The sequence below is a fragment of the Grampus griseus genome (assembly GCF_964374135.1).
Source record: "Grampus griseus genome assembly, chromosome: 1".
Classification (NCBI taxonomy): Eukaryota; Metazoa; Chordata; class Mammalia; order Artiodactyla; family Delphinidae; genus Grampus; species Grampus griseus.
In genome coordinates this window covers 26,047,548-26,059,726 of record NC_139017.1, presented here as the reverse complement: position 1 = coordinate 26,059,726, position 12,179 = coordinate 26,047,548, and the positions used below count along the sequence as shown (strand labels likewise).

Sequence of the window (12,179 nt, the reverse complement as noted above, 5' to 3'; positions counted from 1 at the left end):
TTCCTAGAGGAGCTCTTCTACTCCCGTGGCTTTGTTACCAGATCTGTGCTTCCAGCCCAGATTTTCTCCTGTGCATCCTTATACATGGCAAGTCTATGGTTTGCTTTTATCCCCCTTGAAAGCTAGTAAGTTAGTCTGTTACTGTTTCATAGATATTGGCAGAAGATATGAGACCTGGGTCAGCGACAAAGGACTTCATTTAAGTATGGTTGAGAGACTTCCCTGGTGGTCCTGTGGTTTAAGACTCCACGCTTCCACTGCAGGGGGCACGGGTTCAACCCCTGGTCGGGGAACTAAAATCCCACATGCTGCGAGGTGCAGCCAATAAATAAAGAAATAAGGTTGAAAGTTTCTCAGAGCAGCACAAGGAGGGGATTGATTATATTGCTGACACAGCACACTGTAATTCTAATGTTCTCTTTATGTGCTGTACTTGTCTTTGCAAAGTGTGAACATGATGGCCGCTATTGCCTAGAAAAGTACCATCAAAAGAGTATTACACATATAATTTAAAATTTTCTAGTAACCATATTTTAAAGAAGTAAAAGAAAGGGCATTTTAACAATATGTTTTATTTAACTGATATGTCTAAAATACTATGATTTCCACATGTAATCAATAAAAAATTTTTAATGAGATATTTTACATTTTTTTCACACTAAGTGTTTGAAGTCCATGTATATTTTTTACTTAGAGCCCATTTCAGTCAGGATTAGTCACATTGCTAGTGCCCCATAGCCAGATGGAGGTAGTAGCTACGGTACTGCACGGCTCAGGCCTGAAATTTCTCTTTTTCCCCATCCCACCTCCCTGAGATTTCTAACCTGCAAGGGCATTCAGGCCTTTCCCATCTCCCTTCCTTACCCTCCCTTTGTTTCTGTGAGTTAAGGAAGCCTTTATTCTTGTCCTTCTGCGTCTGGAGTTGAAGCAGTTCTCTGATTCGAAGAACAGAAGGCCTAGGAGGTTATGGAGGGGATAAATCTGTGAATACTTCTCAAATTATATTTTTTGTCCCTGCCTCATTAACTATTTGTTCTAATATATGCAATAGCCCCGTCTGATGTTACAAGAACATTACTACATTGGTGTTGGCCAGTTTCATGGGTCATCTTTAGGGGCTTCTAGAGAGAAAGTGTAATCTCATAAAATATTTTTGGTGTGTAGTAGTAGCATCATGTTCAGATCCTGCCTCAGTGAGGGCTGTGGGCAGGAAGAGCAGTGCAGAGGTGTTGAGCCTAAGGGGCTCAGGGAGATGTGAAATAGAGTTGGCGTGAAGACCTTACATGTTTAGCTGGCCTTCAGATCAATCAGTGAACGTCGAGAATCCTGTCTTCCACAGTTACTGACGTTAGGTTTTTCTCTTAAGTTGATACTCATCCTGCAGCTTCCTTAAGTGAAGAACTTAAAAATTCTTATTTAAAATATTTTCTCAGTAAAATAGTCAGCAAATATAACACCACCAATATTAGCCAGAATGGTAAAGAAGCTAAATATTCTAGTTAAGTGAATATTTGTGAAATTAACATTCAAAATGTCACAACTTTTTAATCATTTTAAGTGGAAATATTTAACAATCTATTATAAATCCTCTGTCTCAGCACCCAGGGAGTGCTGAATATAATTCTACTTTCCTTAGGCTATTTGTTGAATTGAATTAAATTACCATGGGGCGGGGTGGGGAGTAGCTGATATTCACTGGGTGGCTGCTCTGCCGAAAGCTGTGCTTATGTTACGATGGCTCTTTGCCCTGAGCCCCTCCCAGTCCAGTTCTGAGTATTTCAAGGAAGGTACTGGGTTTTACCTCCCAGGCAGGATTATGTGCACAGGGATTAACCTGCCCAGTCTAGCAAATTGCAGGGCTGGAGTTTGAACCCTAGCAGTCTGCCACTAGAGCTCATGCTTTTAGGTTCTCTGCCACTAATGTAGACTTCACCACATTAGAAATTATCATCCTCATTTTACAGATGTGGAAACTGAGGCTCAAAAGAATTAACTAGCACTTAAAGCCAGTCAGTAAGTGGCTGACCTTTCTTTTTCTTATTTCTCCCTCCTTTCTTTTCCTTTTCGAGAACTTTTTGATTTGGGCCCAGGCAGGGCTTGCACTTGCCAGTCAACACAGATCCTTCTTTCTTCTCTCTTGGGTTCACTTGTCTGCCTTTTCCTTTCCTCAGAAAGTACCTTCCATCCTCTTGAGGCAATATTTATTGTATGACTTTGTTTGCTATGCTACATCCGCTCTGAAATAATTTAGAGAAATATACCACTTGTCTTTTCAGAGTTTATATTCTAAAGCAATTGACTGCTTTTTTCCCCAGAGAGATCGGAACAATTATCAGGTCATTAGGATGCTGCCCTAGTGAAGGAGAGCTACATGATCTGATTGCAGAGGTAAGTAGGGCTAAGAAAGTTCCATTCAGCAGACTCTCTGCGGGACTCCATCTTCTTGTAATTAAAAAAAAAAAAAATCCTTACCTGAAGTGAAAAATGCCCTAAACTACCAAATGTGCATAGTGAAGACATTAGGACAGCTATATGAATTAGCAAATCAACAGGATCTGCAAGAATTAATATCAGATCTTGAAGAAATGTTTATGACCAGGTAATGCAATGGATCAAGTAAGGACCTCACTTTAGATATCACACACTTTATAATTAGTTGAAGAAAGGCCAGTAGACACAGGGGACTGACTGTATGCAGAGGGAATATTGACAGATGAAGGAATATAGTAAATAACGTCAGTTCAAAGGGGATAGAAGCAGTAGAGACTACAGAATATATTTGGGGAAATATAACTAACTTTCAGAAGCAGTAGTAAATAAAATAATAACTACCTTGACTCTGAATTTTGAAAATGCTTATTTGTAATAGTGTAGATGAGTTGCTGGAGGGAATTATCTCATAAAGAGGTGATGAACAGCCCAAGACCAGAGAGCCTCATGCCCTGTTTGGTTTTCCAGAAAAGTGTCCAATCTGTTTTCAAATACAGCTTTCAGTTCAACAAGGCAGAGGCAGGCTTCCCTGGTGGCGCAGTGGTTGAGAGTCCGCCTGCCGATGCAGGGGACACGGGTTCGTGCCCCGGTCCGGGAAGATCCCACATGCCGCAGAGCGGCTGGGCCCGTGAGCCATGGCCGCTGAGCCTGTGCATCCGGAGCCTGTGCTCCGCAACAGGAGAGGCCACAACAGTGAGAGGCCCGTGTACGGCAAAAAAAAAAAATACAGGAGCCAGCTTGAAGGGGCTCCATAGTTAAATCTGTGATAATTTCAGCATCAAAACAAACAGAACAGGGCTTCCCTGGTGGCGCAGTGGTTAAGAATCCACCTGCCAATGCAGAGGACATGGGTTTGAGCCCTGGTCTGGGAAGATCCCACATGCTGCGGAGCAGCTGGGCCCGTGAGCCATGGCTGCTGAGCCTGCGCATTCGGAGCCTGTGCTCTGCAACAGGAGAGGCCACAACAGTGAGAGGCCCGCGTACTGCCAAAAAAAAAAAAAAAACAAAACAAGGCAGAGGCCTGAAGGGAATAAAAAACTACCTGGGCAACCACCAGGAGAAGAATCTTTTCAGAATTGCTTATCTAGGTATGTGGGTTTTCGTGGAGGCCAGGGATCAACAAAGAGGATAAGGAGAAAGGCAAGGAAGTGTGATTTTATTTATCTCCTTCCTTGCACCCAGCACAGTACTTGCTTCTTTAGTGTTACACAGAAGAGAAGGAGTTGTGACTCTGGGTGAGTCGCTTAACCTCTGTAAATATCAGTTTCTCCATAATGACACCTACTTCAGAGTTTGCTTCAAAGATAAATGAAATAATGTATAAGAAGACATGTTTTGGGCTTCCCTGGTGGCGCAGTGGTTGAGAATCTGCCTGCTAATGCAGGGGACACGGGTTCGAGCCCTGGTCTGGGAGGATCCCACATGCCGCGGAGCAACTAGGCCTGTGAGCCACAACTACTGAGCCTGCGCATCTGGAGCCTGTGCTCCGCAACAAGGGAGGCCGCAATAGTGAGAGGCCCGTGCACCGCAATGAAGAGTGGCCCTGCTTGCCACAACTAGAGAAAGCCCTCACACAGAAACGAAGACCCAGCACAGCCAAAAATAAATTAATTAATTAATAAACTCCTACCCCCAACATCTAAAAGAAAAAAAAAAAAAAGACATGTTTTGAATCCTAAAGCACATGGAAGATTAAAAAGATGACTCTGTTGCTCCACGTTAGCATTTTGATAACTAAAAAGAAGTACCAATTTTTCATTAGCATTTAAATGTATTCAGTAAAGCAGGAAATTGTTTTTTCATTTTGGGATCCAGTAAAGGTATTATTACTGAGCAGAGGGGGAAAAAATCTGTTTTCCTTCATTGGTCCTCACTGTTTAAAAAAAAAGGTTTTGATCACTCCCATAAAGTGATCATCATCAAAGCTAGAATTTGTGTTAGAGAGAGGAAAGTTGGCACTGTGGAAGACCTAGGAACTGGAAGATGAATTTATAGTGAAATCATAATTATTGTGTGTCATTGAGTAGAGTAAGGGAGCAGTAATGAAAATGTCTCTGAAAGTCAGTAGATGAGAAACTTTAGAGCCTAATTCTTTTATGGTTTGCTTGTATGTTTTAATCTGTAGCAGGGATCAGAAAACCACAACACCTGGGCCAAAACCCCTGGGCCACAACCCCTGGACCAGTCCACCACCTGTTTTTGTAAATAAAGTTTTATTGGAACACAGCTAGACTCATTTACTTACATATTATCTATGACTGTTTACTTACTACAAGAACGGAGTTAAGAGACCATATAGTTTGCAAAGCTTAAAGGATCTGGCCCTTTACAGAAAAAGGTTGCCAACTCCTAATCTGTAGGTTTCTCTGGCAAAGTAGAGCAAATACCACATCTAGTGTCAGGAGATCTAGGTTCAAATCGCATAGCTACCACTTATGACCATGTCGCATTTGGTGAGCCACTTAATCTTTCAAAGCCTGGTTCTACGTCTGCAAAAGGAATGCAACAATACCATAGTGCTTTTATGAAGATTAAATTTAATAACTGTGAGGAATCAGCTGTTACTTTGTGGGCCCTCTGTGCATGTTTGGGTTTGCTTGCTCTGTAGGTGGCTCTCTACCAAAATGCCCCCGTGGGTTTGGGTAGTTAACCGCAGTAGGTGCTCAGGTCCCAATGTTTTATTTTGTCTTTACAGTTTTCTTAGGTACGTTGACACAACTTTTGAAAATTACAGATATTTAGAACAGTTATGGACCAGTAGGGATCACTGAGCTGTTTAAGCCCATAAATGTTTTTCTATACTTGCTCACAACACAGTTTATTCAGATTAATTCTAGCCAAATGCTTAAAAAGCTTTGGGTGTGACTACCCTTTTTGAAGTTTCCCAAATAACTGAGAGGAAAAAAGCATGTAGATATTTGTATGATTCAAATACATTTAGAAAATCAAAGCTACATAATAGTAAACATCTAGGGGTAAATGTCATATTGCTAAATGCTCTGTCATAGTTTCAGAACTGAAATGTTTCTGCCTCATTTGCTCTGAAATGAAATAATGACTATGTTTTAAATTCTTCTGTAAAAAATTGAAATCTGTGTGTGGTTCTCTAGTTGTCATTTACTTGAATTTTAGTGTCGATGCATACTAACTTTCAGCCCTCCACTTCCTGGAGATCAACTTGAAATCTGATGTATCTCTTGAAATAGATCATTTAAAAAATCACTCAGCATTGATCCCTCCACTTAATATTCTGTAGTTAGCCGCTTGCCCCAAATAATCTCTGCCTGTGTGGAATATCACAAAACCCAGCAACTGTAAGAAAGGTTAATAAAAATTTTGCCAACATACATAACAGTTTACTAAACAATTCTTCCTTTAATATTAATTTAGAGCTATCTAGGATCTTCAGTGTGCAAGAGCTGGGAGGAGATAATGGCATTTCAGTACAAGTGGAAAAGATATTTAGAGGTCTGCATCCTTTAAAGTTCAAACCTAAGTGGTATTATGGAGAATTTAAAGTAATTATAAAGGAGAACTAAAGGATGTTGGGAAAATAATACCAATGTTGGTGAGATTATTACATTGCACAGTGATTTAAAAAAAGGTCAATTCATCAGGAAGTTTTAAAAATCATAAATGTATTTTTAAAAAGCAGAAATGGACAGATTAGAGGGAGAAACAGACAATTCCACAATCACAGATGAAGATTTCAGTAACCCTCTCTAAGTAATTGATAGAACACCTACATAAAATATCAGCAAAGATGTAGAAGATACAAACAACACCATCAACCATTCTGACCTAATTGATATTTATAGAACACTACCCCCAACAACCAGAAAATACATGTTCTTTCCAAGTGTACATGCGATGTTCATTAAGATAGATTAAGTACTGGGCCATAAAACAAGTCACAACAGAATTTTAAAAATTAAAATCATACAGGATATGTTTTCTGATACCAAAAAAAAAGAATTAAATAGAGACCAACTGAGAATAATATCACTAGGAAATCCTCAAATACTTGCAATTAAGCAACATACTTTTTTTTTTTTAAGATTTTTTGATGTGGACCACTTTTAAAGCAATACTGTGCTACAGTATTGCTTCTGTTTTATGTTTTGGTCCTTTGGCCTTGAGGCATGTGGGATCCTAGCTCCCCGACCAGGGATCGAACCTGCATCCCCGGCATTGGTAGGTGAAGTCTTAACCACTGGACCACCAGGGAAGTCCCTAAGCAGCATACTTCTAAATAACTCACGAATCGAAGAAGAAATCATAAGGGGAATTAGAAAATATTTTTCCCTGAACAATAATGAAGATACGGTGTGTCAAACTTTGTGTCATGCAGGTAAAGCAGCACTTAGGGACAGTTTAGCACTTTAAGTGTTTATATTAGAAAAGACAAAAAGATCTAAAAGTAATTATCTAAATTCTCATCTTAAGAAACCGGAAAAAGAAGAGCAACGTAAACCCAATATAAATAGAAGGAAGAAAATTATAAAGAGCAGAAATCAGTGAAATACAAGATGAACAGAGAAAATCACGGAAAGCAAAATACTGGTCTTTTCAAATACAACTGATAAACTTATAGCTAAGGACATTAAGATACAAATTACCAATGTCAAGATTAAAGGAAAGCACAGGGAGCTATCTATACTCAATATCTTGTAATAACCTATAATGGAGAAGAATCTGAAAAAGAGTATATATATATATATCTATCACTTTTCTATATACCTGAAACTAACACAACATTGTAAATCAACTATACTTCAATAAAAATTTAAAAATAATCTTTCAATTTAATTATGAAGTTTCCCTTCTACGAATTCTTAATAGTATGAGATCTGTAGTCACTGATCCCTGCTTCTTGAAGCAAAAATTAAAGAGTAACTTCTGTGTAAAAACAAAAAAAAAGATAAAGGAGGGGTTATCATTATCTTTCAAACATTTTAAGAGGATAATAAGGAAACATTATGAAAAACTTTATGGCAATAAATCTGGCAACTTAGATAACTGGACCGATTCCCTGACAGATAAAAATTAGCAAAACTGACCCAAGAAAAACTGGAGAATTTGAATAGTCTCATATCAATTACCAAAATTAAGTTTATAATTAAAAATTTCCCACAAAGAAAGCTAGAGATTCAGATGACTTCACTGGTGAATTCTCTCAAACATTTATAGAAGTAGTACCAATTCTATACAAAAATCCTTCTGAAAATATTATATGAAAGAACACTTTTCCAACTCATTTTCTGAGGCTAGTATTACTCTGATACCAAAACCAGACAATCATATTACAAGAAAACTATAGACCTTATTAACATAGATGCAAAAAGTCCTTAATAAAATTTTACCAAATCAATTTCAACAATATGTTAAAAAGGGTAATACATCTTGAGCAGGTGGCGTTTATCCCAGAAATTTAAGGTTGGCTTAACATCAATCAATGTAATTTACTACATTAACAGGATGAAGTAGATAAACCATATGATCATTTCAATAAATACAGAAAAAAACACTGAAAAAAATCAACACCCATTGAAGATAAAAATATCCAGCAAACTAAGAATAAAAGGAAGCTTCTCAACCTGGCTGAGGGCATCTACAAAAAAACCTAAGGCTAACATCTTACTCAGTGGTGAAAGCTCAATGCTTTTAACCTAAAATCAGGAATGTCTATGTTCATCACTCCTATTCATCATAGTACTTGAAGTCTTAGCCAGTGCAACAAGGCAAGAAACAATAAAAAATACACAGTTTGGAAAATAAGAAGTAAAACTGTCTTTATTTCAAACAACATGATTGTTCATCTAGAAGATCCTAAGAAATTTACTAAAAGCCATTAGAACTAATATATGAATTTAGCCAGGTCACAGGCTACAAAGTCAACATACAAAATTAATTATATTTCTATAAACTAGAAATTAACAATTAGAAAAATGAAGTTAAGCAAGCAGTTCCATTTACAATAGCATAAAAAGTGAAATAATGAAATTTAACAAAGGCGAGACATATACACTGAAAACAGCAAACATTATAGAGGGAAATTAAGATCTAAATAAATGCATAGATATACCTGTTTGTGAATTAGAAAGCTCAATATTTTTAAGATGGCAGTTCTTCTCAGATTGATCTATAGATTCAGTACATTTTCAGCCAAATCACAGCAAGCTTTTTGAAGAAATTTACAAGCTGACTCTCAAATTTGAATGGAAAAGTGAAAGACCTAGAACAACTGAAATAATTTTGACAAGAAAGGGCAAAGTTGGACTTACACTACCTCATTGCAAGATTTACATGAAGCTGCAGTAATCAAGACAGTATTTTATGTGTACGCATATTGTGTGGTATTGTGCACGGTGTGATATTGTGTACACTGGTCTGATTGCTGTGGCTAGGACTTCCAATATTATGTTGAATAAAAGTGGCAAGGGTAGGCATTCTTGTCTTGTTCCTGATCTTAGAAGAAATACTTTCAGCTTTTTACCATTGAGTATGATATTAGCTGTGGGTTTGTCGTATATGGCCTTTCTTATGTTGAGGTATATTCCCTCTATACCCATTTTATTGAAAGTTTGTATCATAAATGGATGTTGAATTTTGTCAAAAGCTTTTTCTGCATCTATTGAGATGATGATATGATTTTTATTCTTCAGTTTTTTAATGTGGTGTTTCAAATTGAAAATTGATTGATTTGCAAATATTGAACCATCCTTGCATCCCTGGGATAAATCCCACTTGATCATGGTGTATGATCCTTTTAATGTATTGTTAATTTGGTTTGCTGACATTTTGTTGAGAATTTTTGTGTCTATGTTCATTAGTGATACTGGCATGTGATTTTCTCTTTTTGTGGTGTCTTTGTCTGGTTATGGTATTAGGGTGATTCTGTCCTCATGGAATGTTCCTTTCTATTCAATTTTTTTGGAATAGTTTGAGAAGGATAAATGTTAACTCCTCTTCAAATGTTTTGTAGAATTCACCCGTGAACCTTCTGATCCTGGACTTTTGTTTGTTGGGAGTTTTTAAATTACTGATTCGATTTCATTACTGGTAATTGGTCTGTTCATATTTTCTATTTCTTCCTGATTCAGTCTTGGGAGATTGTATGTTTCTAGGAATTTATCCATTTTTTCTAGATTGTTTATTTTATTGGTATAAAACTCTAATCTCTCGTGATCATTTGTATTTCTGTGTGCAGTTGTAACTTCTCTTTCATTTCTGATTTTATTTATTTGGGCCCTCTCTTTTTTGTTGTTTTTTTGTTTTTGGTTTTTTGGGATTTTTGCAGTACGCGGGCCTCTCACTGTTGTGGCCTCTCCCGTTGCGGAGCACAGGCTCCAGACGCGCAGGCCCAGCAGCCATGGCTCACGGGCCCAGCCACTCCGCGGCATGGGGATCTTCCCGGACCGGGGCACGAACCCGTGTCCCCTGCATCGGCAGGCGGACTCTCAACCACTGCGCCACCAGGGAAGCCCTCTCGTTTTTTCTTGATGAGTCTGGCTAAAGGTTTATCAATTTTGTTTATCTTTTCAAAGAACCAGCTTTTAGTTTCATTGATTTTTTTTAAGTCTATTTCATTTATTTCTGCTCTGGTCTTTATGATTTCTTTCCTTCTACTAACTTGGAGTTTTGTTTGTTCTTCTTTCTCTAGTTGATTTAGGTGTAAGGTTAGGTTGCTTATTTGAGATTTTTCTTGTTTCCTAAGGTAACCTTGTATCAGTATAAACTTACCTCTTAGAACTGCTTTTGCTGAGCCCATAGGTTTTGGATCATCATGTTTTCACTTTCATTTGTCTCTAGGTATTTTTTAATTCCTCTTTGATTTCTTCAGTGATCCACTGGTTGATTAGTAGCATATTGTTTAGCCTCCATATGTTTGTGTTTTTTTGCAGATTTTTTCTTGTAATTGATTTCTAGCCTCATAGCATTGTGGTTGGAAAAGATGCTTGATATGATTTCAATTTTTGTAAATTTACCAAGGCTTGTTTTGTGGCCTAGCATGTGCTCTATCCTGGAGAATGTTCCATGTGCCCTTGAAAAGAATGTATTCTGCTGCTTTTGGGTGGAAAGCTCTATAAATATCAATTAAGTCCATTTGGTCTTATGTGTTATTTAAGGTCTGTATTTCCTTATTGATTTTCTGTCTAGATGATCTGTCCATTGATGAAAGTGGGGTGTTAATGTCCCGTACTATTGTATTACTGTTGATTTCTCTTTTTATGTCTGTTAATATTTGCTTTATGTATTTAGGTGCTCCTGTGTTTGGTGAATATATATTTACAGTTGTTATATCGTCTTGTTGGGTTGATCCTTTTATCATTATATAATGTCCTTCTTTGTCTCTTGTTATAGTCTCTTCATTTTGCTTAATTCTCTTTGTTTATTTCTATGTATTAGGTAGGCCAGTTTTGTTTCCCAATCTTGGAGTAGTGGCCTTATGTAGGAGAGTCCCATGGGGCCCAGCAGCACACTCCCCTCTGGTCACCAGAGCTATATGCCCCCTCTGTGGGCTGTGTGTGCCCTTCTGTTGTGGCAGGGCTGACTACTGTGGGCATGCTGGTAAGCGGGACTGGTCCCCAGCCCAGTTGGCTGCAAGGCCCTGCCTCCTGCAGTGGCTGTGGTCCTGCTGGAGGGTGGGGTAGGCTTCCCATGTGGTTGGCTGAGCAGCCTGGTGAGGGGAGGCAACCACTGCCGGCCCACTGGAGGGCAGGGCTTGGTCCATCGAGGCTGTCTGTATGGCCTGGGGAGGGGCGTTAGGGAGGGGCTGCTGCCAGCTCACTGGTGGGTGGATAAGCCCCCAGCACGAATATGCTAGAGGGAGGATTCCACATGGCACTTGCCAGTGCTGGTGTCATTGTGGTAGAAGCAGCTCCCAGAAATGGCTGCTGCCAGTGTCTTCATCCCTTGGAGGTCCAGCTGCTTCCTGCCTCTTTGGGAGGCTCTCCAAGATTAGCAAGTAGGTCTGACCCAGGCTTCTTTCAAACTACTGCCTCTGTGCTAGGGTTCGGAGTGTGTGAGATTTTATGTGTGCCCTTTAAGAGTGGAGTCTCTGTTTCCTACAGCCCTCCAGCTCTCTTATACACAAAGTCAGACATTCTGGGGGCTCATCTTCTGGTGCAGGACCGCTGAGCTAGGGAGCCCAACATGGGGCTTGAACCTTTTGCTCCTTGGGGGGAACCTCTGCAATTGTGAGTATCCTCCTATTTGTGGGCTACCTACCTAGGGGTATGGGTTCTGGCAATACAGTGTCTCCAGCCCTCCTACCTGTCTTGTTATGGTTACTTCTTTATATCTTTAGTTGTGAAAAGTCTTTCCTGATAGTCTTCAAATAATTCTCATAGGGAACTGCTTTGTAAGTAGTTGTAATTTTGGTGTGCCTGTGGGAAGGTGTGAGCTTAGGGTCTTCCTACTCTGCCATCTTGGCCACACCCCCAATCCATCACCTTAATACAATCCTTGTTAGTATTTCAGTGCGCTTCCTCCCATATTATTTTCCTGTACATGGTTTTAACATGACAGTAATCTTATAGTACGGTTCGGTATATATAGTTTTGAGCCTTGCTTTTTTCCCTAATATATCACAACGATTTTCCATGTTATTACAAAAATTTCATTATTTAAAAAAATACATGCTGATTAAAATTGGACAAGAAAAAAGTAGGGGAGTCTCTCTTGTA

At 38.9% G+C, this 12,179-nt stretch overlaps 1 protein-coding gene across 2 annotated transcripts in view; it reads left to right on the top strand.

Moving 5' to 3' along the window:
• The window catches only part of DRC8 (dynein regulatory complex subunit 8), a 140,949-nt gene that overhangs the window by 114,130 nt on the left and 14,640 nt on the right, over positions 1-12,179 (top strand). For both annotated transcript variants that reach the window (XM_082673403.1, XM_082673402.1), the window contains exon 3: positions 2,316-2,388. In XM_082673403.1, the coding sequence (XP_082529529.1) occupies positions 2,316-2,388 (73 nt within the window). The remainder of the gene's footprint in view (positions 1-2,315; positions 2,389-12,179) is intronic.